We start from the raw sequence: 18,370 nt of genomic DNA on the forward strand, positions 1-18,370 counted from the left end.
GTTTACCAACATAGTTTTCTACACGGCCTGTCTCTCATCTTTGTTTCTTTCTGCTGCTTAGGTCCTGACCCTCGAAAGTAAGAAATCAAGAGGCTTTTTTTTCCAGAACTTGAGATGTCTGAAGAATTTGCTTGGATTCTTTGTTATTTACCTCTTTTCCATTAGAGCTGGGAATCAGAAGTTCATCTTTTAATTGACTTAATTTTCTCAGTGAACAAGAATCATCTTTGCTTTGTGAACATGCCACAGGATTGAGTTTTAGACAGTCAAGAAATCTGGGTTCATTTGTTCTACATTTGAGTGATGGTTTTGAGGAAATTATATTGTGTGAGTTGTGTTGGTTGAGTTTTTATTATTTTCCAGATTTATCACAAGCTTGTCAAGCTCTTAAAATCCAAGTTACATCCCAGGCATTTAAGTTTGCTTAATAATAAATGTGATACACATTCTGTTAAAGCTTGTAGTGAGAGAAGAATAGCAACAAAACTGCAAATTCTAAATTCTGTATTATTGGTGTGACCTACACTGTTTCTGAAGGGGGGGGGGTGGGGGGAGGTGTCGTAATGTAGAACCTTGTTATCTCACTACATTTCTGCCCAATTTGATAATTCTTTTGTCGCACACTATAAATGATATTTATAGTTTGAGAACTCACTTTTAGTTGTAAATAAAGGCAAATATGTAGTTTTGACAGCATATGAATTAAAAACAAACAAACAAACAAAAACAGCCCATCAAAAACAGAACAAAAAACCACGTAAACTGACAAAACTCCACGAATCTAACCCATGCCTTTATAGTCTTATTTCCATTTTGAAGACAGTATAGAGAGAATAGCTGCTTTCACATCATAGAAACTGCTTGGTAATTTTCAACCTTTCCAGCATTAATTGTTTTCTTAAGAAAAGCAAAGCAAAGGACAATAATAAGGAGAAAGACCATATTTTCTTATTAAAGCAAAGCACTATAAATTAGACATCTTCCCTGCCAAGCTGCTTTTAAACTGCTCTAAGACTTATTCCTGATCCAGTGCTTCCAACGGTCTGCAAAATGATTACTGTATTTTGTTTCTTCGTAATATACCAAGGTGCAGAGACGATTTTCAACACTTCCCTTTTCTCATATAAGAAAATGCCTAAACAATATCTTGGTATATGAAATTATGAGAATCTCAATGAGAAAAAGAATAATATTAACCTCTGGTGATCTTAAGTAAGTAATGGATGCATATGAAAATTACAGATGGTAAAATTCTCTGTTGCTGATTTCTCTTTTGCAGGTATTACTATGATGGAGACATGATCTGCAAGGTGCAAGGCAAGAGGTTTGTGTACAAATTTGTGTGTGACCTGAAGACTCTGATTGGGTACAGTGCAGCAGAGCTGAACCGCTTGGTCACAGAGTGTGAGCAGAAGAAACTGGCCAAGATGCAGCTCCATGGCATTGCACAGCCAGTTACAGCAGTGGCACTGGCTACAGCATCCCTGCAAGCAGAGAAAGATAATTAAGCAATGGGACCTGTAAGTGGGAACCTGAGGCCTTTCCTCTAATCAGAGCAGTTGGTGCTCTTACCTTTATCAGAATTGGAAACTTACTTTGTTTCTTGACCATACAATATAGAGCATGAATTTCTATTAAGGACTCAGACCCCCATAAATTTGAATCTTTTAACAGCATATATTTTAATGTAAGTTAAGGGATCACCCCAACTTCTGCAGCTAGTTGAGAGGTGGAGCCAGTCAGTGCTGTGACTGCAGCTGGGCAAAGTAATTTCTTCAACAGTTTTAAACAAAACTGAAGTCCCTGTAGTCTCCAGACTGATCAGTTGTGTGAATACAGCCTTTTCCAGTCTCTTGTTCTCTGCTGAACTACCAAATGACATTTGATGCTTTCAAAGTTTACAGTATATTCATTATTCTGTTAATCAAGTGGAGCTGAAAGACATGTTAAATGTTACAAAGCATCAAGTTCTTAAAATAGCTTCTGTGTTTAAAAGCAAAGAAATTTAAGACTAGACTTAACTGGAGATCAGTGCTAAAGAAGGAAATCCAGGTTTAAATATGGCTTAGGTGAAAAGCCAAATATGAGTATTTCATTGTAATGTACATATAATATACATATTCGAGGGCAAATACCTGTTTTGAAGTACATATTTGATATTAGCCATTTTGCAGAAAGCAAAGGTGAACTTTGTTCCATAATGCCATTCCCCATCAGGTAATTCAAAAACTTGAGAAAATAGCCCTCACCCAAAGAGTGGATTGTTTTAGTGGGGAGTATTAATACTGTGTTCTGCAAGGTGCTTATATCTGCATGGTAGTCAACCTTAGTATCAGAAGACTTAAGTTAATCACAGTCAGTAGTCCCAGGTTAGGAACAGAAAGGAATTTGAAAATAGTTTTACAGAGAACTGAAGTTTAATTTCCCAATCATTGTACAGTCTAACATATATTAACTACAATGAGGTACTTTTTATTTAAAATTAAATTCTCTTTGAATTTCAAGTGATATTTTTGAAGCTTCTTAGGCCAAATGGATGCTTCAGAGCTGGGTGCAATTTGAAGTCTTGGATGATGAGTCAGAAATAGTTGGGATGTATCCTGAATTCTGAGTTTTTCAGTGCTTCTTGCAAACTTAGACATGCAGTAAAAAGTATACTTCAGCTTTTGATTTTCCATTCTGGTACCTGTTAGACTGCTTCTTTTGATGTCTGAGAATGGTGTAATTTGGGGATTGCTTTTCCCTCTTTATGTTAATAAACAGCATAATTACTACGTCACCATTGATGTTCACCAACTTTTTATAAATTAAAAGCCCTCTGGTAACACTTAACAATTACCAGGGAAGACCTTTAATTCTGTTAGGGATCAACCTACTTTTACACCTTAAATCCAATGTTCTTGAACAGTGAGGTTCTGAATATAAAGTATGTTTGTGCTGAGCAGTGAGGGCACTGGGCTGCTGCTCTTGAGCAGAACAGGAATGGTTACACTTGCAGGCAAAAGGCAGATAATACAAAGACTTGTGTGTATCCTAAAGATGTGTTGTGGACAAGGCTTTTGTAGGTGGATGCTCATCCACAGATAGTTTTTGCTTAACTAGAAGTCTTGGAATAGTTTTAACTTGTGTTTTTTCATCATGATATGATTATAAAATCAAAGGTTTTTGCTGGATTCTTTTGGTAACTCTTACTGTTGTTTTCATCCTGGAGTTATTACAGCACTCCATCTGCTAAGCATGCTGATGTCATTTTTCTTTTTAAAAAAATTGTAAGCCCTGAGCAAAAAATGTAAATGTATCTGTCATGAAAGGTCAACCTCACTCCTTTTCTTCGTTAGAGTTGATGTCACTGATTGACAAGTGTTGGAGATGGCTTGTGCAGGAGATGCAGGTTTGCTTACCAAGAATTATGTGAAGCTGGTGTTTGAGGGCAGCAGCTCTGCATGGAACAACATTCCATGACTAAACACAAGTCCAGTACAAGTCACTAGTTCTAGTTAGCAGAGTTCTTGAGATGCCTTTTTAGTTAAAATACAGGATAAAAAGAAAAGAAGCTTAAAATACCAGCTTTCTAGATCAAACTGGACTGTGGGTAATTAAAAAATAGCGAAATTAAAAAATAGTATCAATACTTCATCCCCCTACCTCTTCCTGTTACTTAAGTGCCATGGGGGAAATTTCTGCTCCCACCCTTTGTGATTACATCCTGTAACAACAGGCTTTGCAGCCTTTCAGTAAGTGGATTGGTCCTTGGCGTTCTTTGTTGTGGCTCCATCTGCTTTTCCACCTTTTCTAATTAGTAAAGAAAGAACCTTTGAAGCAGTATAAAATTATTATCACCCATTCTGTAGCTGAGGGGGAAATCTGTAACTAACTTGATGTCTTCAGTGAAACAAAAGATGTATAATATATTGTCAAGGGATTTTCTGTTGCTGCCAGAAGGAAAACAGAATATTCCCAATTTTTGTAAAACAAAAGGGTTTTTGCATACTTTTTACTCTTTAGATAAAGACTCTTATACTCTGCTAATAATTCCATATTTCTTTTGTGTTTTGCTTTTTTTTTGTAATTTTACATGAAACAATTATTTTCTATTTTTACTCTGATAAAGTATTTGTGCATAAAATGTCAATATAGTAAAATAAAAATGTTATACAGCTAATTTGCCTTCTTAATTTTTCAGACATTTTTAATGTCTTTCAGGAACAAGCAGTCCAAAGGTGAATACTTGCCCTTTATTCTCTTTTCTCTTAAAGTCAGAAGCTCAGTACAGAAAGAAGGCAAACTCAGCTTATGGTCTGAAGATGCATCTTCTTTGACTCAATATTTGGCTATGTGTTTCTACTTTTAAACTGTAACTCAGTGTCCTTTATTTCTGTAGCAGCTTTAACATTTTAATTGTAAATCTCAGAATTCTGCTTAGATTAAACAAATGATGAAAACTCAGTAGTAGGACAGAATGGAGCTGTGAAATGATTCAGTTTATGCTTTTGTCAGTGTTTAAATCAGAAAGGCTCATGTTTACCTGTACACTTTGGACTTTTTCATTCCTACAGAAATCCCCATTTACTTCATGTGGATCTGCTAACAAAATTGCTAGTACTTGCCATGTTAAAAACAAGATAAAATTCTGATTGTATTGCTCTTTATTTCTACTGAGACACAATTTAAAAATATTATACTTCTGAACTCCTCCATTTGGACTGCCAAATTCAAGACAGAAGTATTTTATCATCTTTAAACCTGCCACATCACTTGATTTCAAAATGTTTGTTTAGCTTAGCAGCAACAACATGTAATGGACTGAAAATACTGGTTTTCAGACATTTCAGTAACTTCTTGGTCTGGATGATCTTAGAAGTCTTTTCCAACCTAAATGAATCTATGATTTTAAAGTTCACTTAAAAGTGCTCCAGTATCATATTAATGGAGGACCTATTATTTGGGTTTAAAACTATTAGTGTATTTATCCAGTGTGAGGGGGGTTTTTTTATTCCTATCATACAGAAATTATTATTGAAACAATGTAGGGAATTACTAGCAGCTTGCAATGTCTTTCTTAATCAAGATAAGCTGACATGGGACTCCACTGCTTGATCAAGAAACTGTTATATGGTCCATTAACAGGTTTGTAGGGAATATTTTTACTGACTGGACTGGGATGTCCTGTGCTTCAAGAATATTCTTAAATGTTGTGGATTTAATATTGCTACATCAGGGCTGTTAAATTATATTTAGGTTGATAGTGTTTAATTTTTTTCCTTTGGAAAAGTAATTCTTAATATGAATTATGCTAAACAAGAAATTAATTAAAGACAAGGAATTAATGATTGACTGGTTTTGAGGGTTGTAACATGGAGCCCTGTACATTAGTTACATTATTACTCTATTACATTTTGCCTCATTATTTCATGATTGGAGCCCACAGACTAATCATGCACCAAACTGAAATTTTGCCATCTTGTAATTTTAGAGTATTGACATCTTATATATTAATAACTTGAAAGGAAGGTTTAAAAATGCTGAGGAGGGAGAAACAAATATTGAGGGTCTGAATTTAATAAAAATTGCTTTTTACTTGTGAAACTGGGTTTCTGAAAACCAAAATTAAATGGTTTGAGTGGCAGTTGTATCAGAAGATGGGTCTGGAAGCCACAGAACAGACCTTATTTACTTTAAAAAGACAGAGGAATCAGTTGTTGTGTTTGTGGTTTGTGGCACACAATGTCCATGTAACTTCTTTTTGTAGGTGGTGTTACTGTAACCAGCTGTGATGGGAAAGACAGAATCTGAAGAAGTAATTGATTGTAATTTTAAGCAACCTACTTGTGCAGCTACTTAAAAATGAAGTAAGTTTAAAAGAGGAGATAAAGAAATAACTGGAATCCTCATCTAAATAGTTGTTATCAGGAAAAGCTAAAACTCCCTACAGACCATTAGTTTTTCATACTCCAGCAGTCTAGACATGAAGTGTTTTTAAAAATCAGTTGGTAGTAATTTTCATGTTGCAGGAGTTGAAACAGTTGTTCAGAAAAAAAAAAAAAATTCAGAGAAACTGCTTGTTTAGTTTAGCACAACTTTGGGGAGTGTGAAAACTTGTGGAAATGTTTCATTTTGTCTATTGAATTGCTTCAAGTATTTGTTACTAATAATCTAAATGAGCTCTCATAATAAAAAACTCACACTGTCCATCCATAATAGGTCTGAAATGTTAAGACACTTCTTTTTTCTTACCTCTTCAACTTGCCTTTTAACCTAAATGTATGAAATTAGCATTTAGGACCCATATTTCTAGTCCTATGGCTCCTACCTCTCAGAATTCACTAATCAAGGTAGAATACCCCTTTCTCAGTAGATAAAAAGCAAATTATACGACTTATATCTGAGTATAATCAATTACTGATTATAATGGAAGCAAACATGGATGTCACTAAAAACTTGTTTCTTAGAAGATTTATTGTTTATTTGAAATTCCTCCCAGTTAGGGAAACGTAATTTAGGATGAAATAATGTGAGTTAACTGCTTCCCCCTTCATCCTGGTAAGCTTTGGTTTTTCAATATTCTCATTTTCAAGGACTCTACAGGAGCTGCTTCATAGGAACTGGTTTGCTTAAACCTTCAGCTGCAGAAGGCAATGAGAAACCTGGGTGTTTTAGACAAATCTTGTCAGGCTGAAAGCTGGAAACCATGCATGGAAAAAAATGAATCTTGAAGAGTAAGAATGCAAGAGATGAGATTTAATGAGATCAACTAGACATTAGACACCTGCAGGGTGCAGTTCTTTAAAATTCAGGTTTAAGATAGAAAATATATTCATTTTTTCCTCCCTGAAAGCAATGTTTTATTCCACAAATTCAGAGCTGTGTTATTCCCACGTCCTGTCATACCAGCCTGTTGGGCTTCAGAGAGAGTGCCCCGAGTTGAAATCTGTAGTATCCACTTTGATGTCCTCAGTGAGAGGAGGTTAGGGACACTCAGGATGCAAAACTCATTGTGAAACTCGAGTTGTTCCTGGCCCTTGTTCTATGAAAAGAGCTGAGGGAGGCAGAACCAAGGGGAAGCACTTTGGCTAACAACCATAAATTAGTAAGATGACATGAACTGTACCAAAAAAAGAACTAAAAGCTGTAACATGAGCTTGAACTTGTCCTCAGGCATAATTCACCAAGATTAAAGTGAGATTTGTATAAATGTGTCTTGTTTTGGAAAGACAGGTGCCTGCTAGAGAGGGCAGGAGCCTCCCTTGGAATGAGAATGCAAATCCCCTTCTTCTGAATTATAATTTTGAAATTAAAGGCCTCTCAGGCAAATATATGAGGATAGGAATAACAGTTCTTTACTAGTATGTATAACAAGGCAAACAAACAACAATAACTATGACATTAACTACAAAGCAGGTCTAGGAACCTCATGACAGCCTTCTCGGCTGAGAAGGGATGGAGGAGAGGCTTTGCTTCACAAAACCCTGGGGCAGTCTGATCCTGGTGCCCCTGCAGGACTCTGAGGAGCACCAAGCTGGAACAGCAGGAATGGGCAGAAATCTTTGGCTGGTGGATAAGAGGTACCAGAAGCTCCAAGGTGGTAGCTGGAACTGCAGGACATCCCAGCAGGGCAGGGCAGTGTGGGGCTACAGTGTAGAAAAGATCCACAGCAGTGCTGAGGAAGCAGCAGGGGCAGGACATAAATGGCCCAGCTCCAGCAGGGCAGGAAAAGGTGAGCTCAGGATTCCTGGACATGTTAGCAGATGGTGGTAGGTCCCTAGGACCGTACTCCGCTGGTGACAGAGAATTCTCCCCCCAGAAAGCAACAGCTTGACCATTCTTCTTCTGATGCTGAGAGCAAGAGCAAGCCCCCAGACCCATCCTTTTCCTCCCTCAAAAATCTTGCTGTATCTGTCCCCTCAGAGAGAAACTCCCAGAAAACAAAGTGTAGCCAGATGTTATATTCCTCTCCCGACTTTGGCCACTTATTTTGTTTTGCTTAAGCACACATAAGTACCCAGTAGCTAGTTTCCTAGCAAGTTGCGGGAAAAATTCCATAAGTAAAAAAGAAAATAATCCAACCCCCAACAAAATGAAAACAAACAAACAAACAAAAAAAATCACCTAGGGAATAGCTACAGAGTAAAGTAGATTTTATGGAGAAATTTGTGTCTTTCTTGCTCAACCAGTGGGTCGGTTACATTTAAAGAGTTACAACCACTAAAAAGTTCTGCAAAACTGAAGAGCTGGGGTAGTGCATCCATGTCCAAATTAGTGTGCCTAACTAGGAAAATAAAGTGTAATTCAGCCTTTTTGCAACAGATAGCATGATGTTATAGACTGGCCACCTGCTGAACATTGCTCAGCTGCAGAAACAGGAAAAAAAAAGGGAGCTGGTATTCCTGGGCCTGCTTGTGTCAGGATGGAAAACCCTCAATTATTTTAGAAAACATGTTTCAACAATTGGTTTTATTGTTACCCCAGTAATATTTTGTCAAAAGGAGGGTATTTCTTCAAGAAGAGGCAGTAACCAGACAGAGCACAGTGCCCATAGCTGGTTTAGGATCCTAAACTGGAAATAGCAATATGAATTCATTTTATTAAAACCAGACAGGTGGCAATAGTTTTGCCTTAGATCAGAAGGCAAACTGGAGTGTAGGTACGAAGAGGACAGAAGACCTTTGCCTGTGTGTTCTGTGGGGGTAAGCAAGCGGTGTTGTCCAAGACTGATTTGTGTTGAAGGACTGAACATGTCCTGACAGAAAAATGCTGTTGCACGTTTATAAAAATACATAAATACGTATACATACAGGGTGAAACAAGAAGGCTGAAAGTCAAAGGGTGATCAGTTAGGGGTAATAGTCTGAACAATGTGTCTCACTCAACATTTGCTGGGCATGCAAGAGGAAACAAGGCTATTGCTTGCCACAGCAATATGAAAAGAATGCAAAGCTAGCAGATAAGAAAGAAACTGTATGCTTGAGGCAGTGATAAGGACTTTCATGACCAAGGTAACCTTGTGGCTTGAACTGTGACCAAGAAGCCAGTGAGCATGCTCAAGAGGATGGGGTAAAAAGTTCAATAAGAGGAAGACTTCTATTACTTTATGAGGACCACTGACGACCACCAGAGGACACTGCACAGACGCAAAAGACTGATAAGCTCATTTTAATACAAGGTGAGAATAGGCGGGGTTAGGTGATAAATATGTACAGACAATGCATATGTAGCATTTTAGAGAATAGGGAGAGAAAGGTAGCTCTCTGGAGGTGTGCATGCCTTTGGGAAAGATCCCACATCACACCTGATGCTGACAGAAATACATACCTACTTTTCAACTAACTCTTAATAGTTGTGGAGCCTTTTTTCCACAAATCATTTTGGCGACCATAAAGGGACTCTTTTCTACCCCTGCGGGACGGAGCGGGAAATGGGCTCCCTTGGCGAGAAATCCCTGGAATTTCCTGGAGGGACCCCAGTCCCCCAGCTTGCTCACTGCAGGGACAGACAACAGACCGTGGGCACTGTGGACAAACAGTATCAAACCTAGAGAAACCCAGAAATTGTACGCAGGGCCAGAGGGCAGTTGGCAAGCCGCCAGAGATGTCTGGCACACAATATAGTCCCTAGGTAAGTGAAGTTTGGGGCTTGCAAGCAGTCCCTGATGGATAGGGCGGTTGGCAGAAGGATTCCGCGGACTGTATTATGTGCTGTGAACTTCACCATGCAGTAGAGAAAGCTGAAATGGGTGAGTGCTTTAATTTTTTGTCTATTCTTAAGACAGACCTGGCTGAAGAGAGCAAATAGAGGGAAGAAATAAAAATTTCTTCCCTAGAGATGCAAACCTGCTCAAAAATGCCACATCAGGCTGGAGGAGTTATTAAATAGGCTGCATATAAATGCAGATAAAGCACTCACATTGACTGAAGGTGCAGACAAGCCAGAGGGAATGAAAACAGAGCCATCACTAAGAAACAAAAATGCAGGGAAGCAAAGTCTGATTCAGCCAAAGTAGCTCTGAGAAAAGCTCCATGAGAGCTGAAGCTGCAGGTTGGAAGCAGCTTGGTGTGTCAAGGGATTCTCTCCTCTTGGGTCCCTCTCTCCCAGAGCCTTTGTAACTAAACCAGATGAAATCAGGATAGTTCTTGGTTTTATTCTCACCAGCTGCTTACCAAAACAACTGGCACTGATTATCCCCTTGGGCCAGGAAGTAAGGTGATGCAGTTTTTCCTCTTATCATTTTCATCAATGCACACCTAGAAACATGTAATCTCTCATTGTGTTTCAGTGAAGGGGTCTGAAAAACCTACCCTGATTACACTTTGGGTGTCCTATGCAGAATTGTTTTCAGTATCAGCTAACAGATATGTCTTGAGAGCACTGATCCTGGGGAGCAGCTTCCAACAGGCTATTGTATTAGTGTTATTCAGTGAAGCATTTTTAAATTACCCATTTACGGATTTTGATCTTGAAGCCTCTGCCTTCTGGGTAACCTTGTATTTATTTCATTTTTTAACTGTATTTGACCTTGCGATTACATAGGATGTTGTGGTTTGACACTGGCCCAATGCCAGGCACCCACAAGAGTCACTTGCTCACCCTCTCCTGCCACAGCTGGGCACAGGAGGGAAAAGGAAAAAAAGTTAATGAAGGGATTCCTGAGTTGAGATAAGGACCAGGAGAAAACACTTCAAGGACAAAACAGGCTCAACTTATAGTCTCAAAGTGAAATTCATTACTAATAGAATCAGAGGAGGATAATGAGAAGTAAAATAAGCCCTGAAAACCACCTTTTTTCCCCCAGCCCCTCTCTCCTTCCCACCAATGGCACAGAGAGACAGGGTATGGAGGTTTGGGTCAGTTCATCACTGATATTTTCTTCTGCTGCTCTGGGAGAGTTCTTCCCCTGTGAAACCATGGGGTCCATCCCACGGGAGACAATTCTCTGTGAACTTCTCCAGCATGGGTCCACTCTCATAAGCAGCAGCCCTACCGCACCTCCTGCAACATAAATTCCCCTGCAGGCAAACAGTCCTCCCAAAATTGCTGCGACATGGCTCTCTCCTCCATGGGGTGCAGTCCTACAAGTGCAGGCTGCTCCAGCCTGGGAGCAGAGGCCCTCTCTCTTCTCTGGGTCTCCCACTGGATCACAGCCTCCTCCAGGCATCCACATGCTCCAGCATGGGCACTTCCCCCACGGGCTGTGGGTGGATCTCTGCATCCCCCATGGATCCCCCAGGCCTGTGGGTGGTTCTCTGCATCCCCCATGGATCCCCAGGGGCTGCAGGGGCACAGCTGCTCCACCATGGTCATCACCACAGCCTGCACAGGAATATTGGCTCCAGTGCCTGGAGCACCTCCTCTGCCTCCTCCTCCATTTACCTTGGAGTCTCCATGTTGTTTCCCTCATATGTTCTCACCTGCTCCTCTTCGGTAACTAGAAGCAAAAACTTTGTGATTTTGTTTTGTTTTTCTTCTTAAATATGTGAATAGTGACGATACCACAACTTCCCTTCTGCTTTTGGTTCTATAGTGTGAGTTCTTTCTCTTTCAAGTTCTAAAGAGGAAAGGAGGCTCAAAGGCACAGTTTTCTCAGCAGTATTTACCAGGGATTTCAAATGCCTTCACGGTGTTCCTTTGGATTAAAAAAAAACTGCTACAGAACCCACCCTCAGAGGCCACAAGCTCTGTGTGCAGAGTTCCTTCTCTTGGCAAAGAAGAGCTTGCAGCTGCTGACAGCTCTGCCATGGAAAAGAAGCACGGAGGCAGCAGGGACTCGCTTCTGGCTGCTGCAGACATGGGAAAACAGCAAGTGTGGCAGAATGTGTTCCAGGCCAAGTGGAGCTACCACTGGCTCCTCAGAGGCTTCTTTTGACTTGGAAAATATTGCCATAATACTAAGCCTTCTGATGATAGTTTACATACTTTCCTTCAAAGTCTCTCAAAACAATCTATATTGTTTTCATTCCTCTCGGTGATGGACTTCTGTATTGACCACTGGAATCAGAGAGGTGTTCCTCTCAATGACCAATCCTTGACCAAATCCCAAAAACTATATAAACCCTAAATCATAATAAACTGTCTTCTTTTCCCTGCCTCTACCTGACGAGTGAGTGTGGTTCTTTTTGTGTCCACAACTGCAACATCTGGTGACCTCCGTCTGTGTCTGGACTGCAGCTGGGTCACATCTGGTGACTGCTCGGGAGAACTGCAGGGCGTGGAGTCAGATCAGGTAACAGCTGTGTGTGTGTCAGTAGCCGTTCTGGAAATGATATTCCGTCTCTCCGTGTTTGAGGCTGAGGCCTTGGAATTCTGGCAAGGCAAGCTGGAGTAGAAAAAGGCTCACATTTCTGGGAACGATCTTAGGCGTTTGTATTTTTGTGGAAAATACTACGGTTTTTTCCCTGACGCTGCGAAAGCCCTGGCATGGGATACCTGGGGCCAGTCTGGTGCCTTCCTCATCCGGCTTTGACTGCAAGTCGCGATGCGGCTCTGGTGGAGTTAGTGGAGCTCTGGAAACAGGTTTGTGATGTTGGGGCAAATTATAAGAGCTGGGTAGCTCCCGTGGGGGCCTGTGTCGCCCTTGGGGCCGCGCCGGCCCCGCCCATGCCATCCGTTCCTGCACCCGGGAGGCGGAGGACTGGGGGTGTGTTCCCCCCCCGCAGCCTCCCGGCGCCTGGGGGCGATGAGGGGTTGTTTACTCGACCCGCGCCTCTGTCGGAGGCCGGAGCCGGGGAGTCTCCATGTGGCATTGCCGCAGAATACTCCCTCGGAGCGACGGACGTGGAGTTAAACCCGCCCGACGGTGGGGGGGTGGCGGAGGCCCCGCCGGAGGCGGCCGCGGCGGGCTCGGCAGCGGGCTTGGCGCCTGGAGAGGTGAAGGAGACCCCAAGGGGTGAGCGGTCCGTCCCGCCCCACATGGGGGGCACGGCGCCCCCGATGGATCCCCGAGGGTCAGGGGAGACCATGCCGGCCACTCCCCTCCCCTCCTCGTGGCTCCCACGCCGCAGGGGCTGGCCTGGGCCCGAGTGGCCCTGAGCCGCGCCCCGCCCCCTCTGCGGGGGCTGCCCCGCCCACGCCGCCTGCTGAGCTGTGGCATGGGGCGGTGCCGCGGCTCCGCGGCCAGCCGCGCCCCTCCCGGCGCTCCGTCCCTCCCCCGTGCTGGATCAGGGGGTCAGTTGGACGGCCTTGGTCCGTCCGTCACCGGGTTCGCATGCCCCGGCTCGGCCCGTGGCTGAAACTGGGTCCCCTGTGCGGGCTGCGGTGGCCAGCGCTCCTTCGCTGCCGGCAGACACGGGCTCCGTTGGGGCTGCAGCGCTCCCGGAGCCGACGGGCCCGGGCCTACCGCCTCCCACGGAACCCGAGGCTGCAGCAGTTGCTGGCCCCAGGAATGCGCCTCGGGCACAAGCGGGGGCATGGGTCCCAGGAGGCCAGCGCCTCCCTGGGGAGATCACGACTGTTCACCTTGTGTTTTTCGAGTTTTCTCTTCACAGAACAGAGAGCCGGTGGCGAGAAGACGGCTTGTTCTGAAGCTGCCAGGCTGGCTTAAGCTCACTGAATTGTGGTTCTGGCCAGAGACTGTCCTGAACGATTCATACCCTGTCTGTCCCTGGAATGGATATTGTGATCTTCTCCCTTGCTGCTTGGCACTCTGGAAAGGACTTTCTCTCAAGACAACCTAGTCGCCCTTTGAGACTTGTTCAAGAGCTGTTGGACCACGATCATCTGGGACAGTCCTTGGGACACTCCTGTTTTCTGCATCAAAACAGAACTCTGGGAAATGGAGGTTGTTGCAAGACCTCTGAAAAATTAATGCCTGGTGAAAAGCATGGTGATGTTGCAGGCTGGTATGCCGTCGCCCACCATGCTTCCTGCAGATAGGCTGATCCTCATTGTGAATATGAAAGATTGTTTGTGATTCAGTTGCATCCTACAGGTATCACGGCCCAATGGAATGATGAATGTCCAATCCCTTACACGTTTTTGGACTGGGTCATCCTGCCCCATCTGCCGCAAAAGACAGTGGAAATTCATTGTTTGAGCTAATTGCTCTATTTCATCCGCAAAAGACGGCAAGATACGTTGTCTGAGTTGATTGCTCGACGCCAGCCGCAAAAGACGGCCATCCTTTGTTAGAGCTTTGCTCAATTGATAATTAAATGCAGGCAACAGTGCTTGCGATTGATGGGTGCAGATTTTTGTAAAATTCATACTTTCGGTTTTACGGGAGGCATTTGAACAGAGCTTTGCAAGCAGTGTTTTTCTGCAAAGTGCTCTGAAAGTTTTTAGGGCAGATGACCTGTCATCTGCCCAGCCATGAGCTATTGCACGTGGCAAAATTCTTTAATAATACCCAGGAGCCAGTGCACTGTTGTTACTAACGTTTTGGAATGAAAGGCCATTGTTACTTTGAGGGTGGATCTGAGTGACCTGTTTGATAGGTCATGAAGATGGGTCAGCCCAATTGCATTGAGGGCTGCTGTTCTGGGTTGACGGTGCCTCCTATCCCGTATCGTGGACTACCTTGTTATGTCTAGCAGCTGTCCCGTCGTCCACCCCCCCCCCACTTTTGGGGAGGGGGCTGGGAGTATTTTGCTGTTGGCTCTGCTGGCATTCTCTCTCTCTCTCTGGGCTGGCTTCACTGCACTTCGCTTGCCGCTGTCTTTCTTCTTTACGCTGCTCGTTTTTCGCTGTTTCTGGGTTTTTTTTCCTTTCCCTTTCTTTCCCTTTCCGCCCCCCCCCCCCCCCCCCGCCTTTTTGAAGTTTTGGACCGGCACTGGATCTGACCTGACCTGAGAAGTCCGAGGATCTCCGGGGCCGGCAAAAAAAGCTCTGCGTCCTCCCCCTCACAGTAACCTGAGCCTTTTTTTTTCTTTTTCCCTTGTGTTGGGGGGTGTTTATTCATTTGTCAATAAACCGGTTTTTTTCCACTTTGTTCGAGAAATTCCTTCCCAAACCCAGGGCTGGGGGAGGGGTGGTAGAGGTTTTGTTATTAGGGGATTCCTTTGGAGGTTGTCCCCTAATTCATCCTAAACCAGGACACCGGCATTTCCAGATTTTCCCAGGAACCTTTCAATTTCGTCACAGAATTTGTGTTACCGACATGGCACAGCAGTTGAGTCATTCAGTTTTCTAGAGAGTCAGCGATGCTGCTTTGTTTCATTTGTTGACGAATCTGAGTTGTGTCGTTACGGAAAAAAAAAAAAAAAAAAAAAAAAAAAAAAAAAGAGTTCCTCTAAACAAAAAAGGGGAATACAGGGTAAAACACTGCAGAGTTGATTGGCAAAGGTTTACATGCCATCAAGCACTTTACTGGTGCCACAGAATTCCATGAACCCTGCCATGTTGAAAGCTGGAGACCATGAACAAATGAAAGGCAGCAAATGGAAGAACCAAGTAATGATTGAGATGCAAAGGATGCGAGAGTTCACTCCACTGGTCCTTCCACCAGACTACATAATGTCCATTTTATTTTATTGGTTTTTTTTCCTAATACAGACAGGCTGAGATGCTGCCACAATACTAAGCCTTCTGATGATAGAGTAAATATTTTCCTTCAAAGTCTCTCAAAAATAATCTAGATTGTTTTCATCCCTCTTGGTCATGGATTTCGGTATTGACCACTGGAGTCAGAGAGGTGTTCCATTCAATGACCAGTCCTTGACAAATCAGAAAAATATATAAACACTAAAGCAAAATAAACTGTATTTTACACCTACTTCTAATAGATGGAGAAGTGTGACCTTTCCCTATCAAAAAGTGTAACAGTAGAAGACAGAAAACACAAAAAAATACTGCTACAAGCAAACCTACAGAACCCCACATCAGAGGCCCCAAGACCTGTGTGCAGACTTCCTTCTCTCGGCAAAAGAGACCTTAGAGCTGCTGTTATGTCTAACATGGAAAAGAACCAGAGAGGCAGCAGAAACTGATATCTGGCAGCTAGAGACATGCAGAAAGAGCAAGTGTGGCAGAATGTGTTCCAAAGCAGCTGGAGCTACCACGGGCTCCAGACAGGCTTATTTTCACTTGGAGAACACAGAAAACACACCAAGGTGCTGCTGCAAGCAAAGTTACAGAACCCCCCCTGAGAGGCCCCAAGCTCTGTGTGCAGAGTGGATCTTTTCGTCAAAAGAGAGCTTTAAAGTGCTTTCTGGCTGCTAGAGACATGGAGAAACAGCAAGTGTGTCAGAATGTGTACCAAAGAGGCTGGAGCTACCACGGGCTCCTGACAGGCTTATTTTCACTTGGAGAACACAGAAAACACACCAAGGTGCTGCTGCAAGCAAAGTTACAGAACCCGCCTGAGAGGCCCGAAGCTCTGTGTACAGAGTTGCTTTTCTCGGGCAAAAGAGAGCTTTACAGCGCTTTCTGGCTGCTAGAGACATGGAGAAAGAGCAAGTGTGGCAGAATGTGTACCAAAGAGGCTGGAGCTACCACGGGCTCCTGACAGGCTTATTTTCACTTGGAGAACATAGAAAACACACCAAGGTGCTGCTGCAAGCAAAGTTACAGAACCCCCCCTGAGAGGCCCCAAGCTCTGTGTGCAGAGTGGATTTTCTCGGCAAACGAGCGCTTTAAAGTACTTTCTGGCTGCTAGAGACATGGAGAAACAGCAAGTGCGGCAGAAAGTGTTCCAAAGCAGCTGGAGCTACCACGGGCTCCTGACAGGCTTATTTTCACTTGGAGAACACAGAAAACACACCAAGGTGCTGCTGCAAGCAAAGTTACAGAACCCCCCCTGAGAGGCCCCAAGCTCTGTGTGCAGAGTGGATTTTCTCGGCAAAAGAGCGCTTTAAAGTACTTTCTGGCTGCTAGAGACATGGAGAAACAGCAAGTGTGTCAGAATGTGTTCCAAAGAGGCTGGAGCTACCACGGGCTCCTGACAGGCTTATTTTCACTTGGAGAACACAGAAAACACCCCAAGGTGCTGCTGCAAGCAAAGTTACAGAACCCCCCCTGAGTGTTGCTTTTCTCGGGCAAAAGAGCGCTTTACAGCGCTTTGTGGCTGCTAGAGACATGCAGAAAGAGCAAGTGTGGCAGAATGTGTTCCAAAGCAGCAGGAGCTACCACAAGCTCCGGACAGGCTTATTTTCACTTGGAGAACACAGAAAACACACCAAGGTGCTGCTGCAAGCACAGTTACAGAAGCCGTCCCGAGACGCCCCAAGCTCTGCGTGCAGAGTTGCTTTTCTCGGCAAAAGAGAGCTTTACAGCGCTTTCTGGCTGCTAGAGACATGCAGAAAGAGCAAGTGCGGCAGAATGTGTTCCAAAGCAGCTGGAGCTACCACGGGCTCCTGACAGGCTTCTTTTCACTTGGAGAACACAGAAAACACACCAAGGTGCTGCTGCAAGCAAAGTTACAGAACCCCCCCCGAGTGATGCTTTTCCCGGGCAAAAGAGAGCTTTACAGCGCTTTCTGGCTGCTAGAGACATGGAGAAACAGCAAGTGCGGCAGAATGTGTTCCAAAGCAGCTGGAGCTACCACGGGCTCCTGACAGGCTTATTTTCACTTGGAGAACACAGAAAACACCCCAAGGTGCTGCTGCAAGCAAAGTTACAGAACCCCCCCCTGAGTGTTGCTTTTCTCGGGCAAAAGAGAGCTTTACAGTGCTTTCTGGCTGCTAGAGATATGCAGAAAGAGCAAGTGTGGCAGAATGTGTTCCAAAGCAGCTGGAGCTACCACGGGCTCCTGACAGGCTTATTTTCACTTGGAGAACACAGAAAACACACCAAGGTGCTGCTGCAAGCAAAGTTACAGAACCCCCCTTGAGAGGCCCCAAGCTCTGTGTGCAGAGTGGATCTTTTCGTCAAAAGAGAGCTTTAAAGTGCTTTCTGGCTGCTAGAGACATGCAGAAACAGCAAGTGTGGCAGAATGTGTTCCAAAGCAGCTGGAGCTACCACGGGCTCCTGACAGGCTTCTTTTCACTTGGAGAACACAGAAAACACACCAAGGTGCTGCTGCAAGCAAAGTTACAGAACCGACCCTGAGAGGCCCCAAGCTCTGTGTGCAGAGTAGGTCTTTTCGTCAAAAGAGAGCTCTAAAGTGCTTTCTGGCTGCTAGAGACATGCAGAAACAGCAAGTGTGGCAGAATGTGTTCCAAAGCAGCTGGAGCTACCATGGGCTCCTGACAGGCTTATTTTCACTTGGAGAACACAGAAAACACACCAAGGTGCTGCTGCAAGCAAAGTTACAGAACCCCCCCTGAGAGGCCCCAAGCTCTGTGTACAGAGTTGCTTTTCTCGGCAGAAGTGAGCTTTAAAGTGCTTTCTGGCTGCTAGAGACATGGAGAAAGAGCAAGTGTGGCAGAATGTGTTCCAAAGCAGCTGGAGCTACCACGGGCTCCTGACAGGCTTCTTTTCACTTGGAGAACACAGAAAACACACC

At 43.8% G+C, this 18,370-nt stretch overlaps 1 protein-coding gene across 3 annotated transcripts in view; it reads left to right on the plus strand.

Annotated features, from left to right (window-relative positions):
- The window catches only part of GABPA (GA binding protein transcription factor subunit alpha), a 33,350-nt gene extending 27,165 nt beyond the window's left edge, over nucleotides 1-6,185 (plus strand). For 2 of the 3 annotated variants that reach the window (XM_083883801.1, XM_083883803.1), the window contains exons 10-11: nucleotides 1,280-1,520; nucleotides 4,204-6,185. In XM_083883801.1, coding sequence (XP_083739927.1) covers nucleotides 1,280-1,508 — 229 coding nt within the window. In that variant the 3' untranslated portion in view covers nucleotides 1,509-1,520; nucleotides 4,204-6,185. Of the gene's footprint in view, nucleotides 1-1,279; nucleotides 4,163-4,203 lie in introns of those variants that run through there. The other variant, XM_083883802.1, reaches the window with a different exon arrangement.
- Nucleotides 6,186-18,370: the final 12,185 nt, after the last annotated feature.

Source organism: Zosterops lateralis (assembly GCF_965231275.1).
Source record: "Zosterops lateralis genome assembly, chromosome: 2".
Taxonomy (NCBI): Eukaryota; Metazoa; Chordata; class Aves; order Passeriformes; family Zosteropidae; genus Zosterops; species Zosterops lateralis.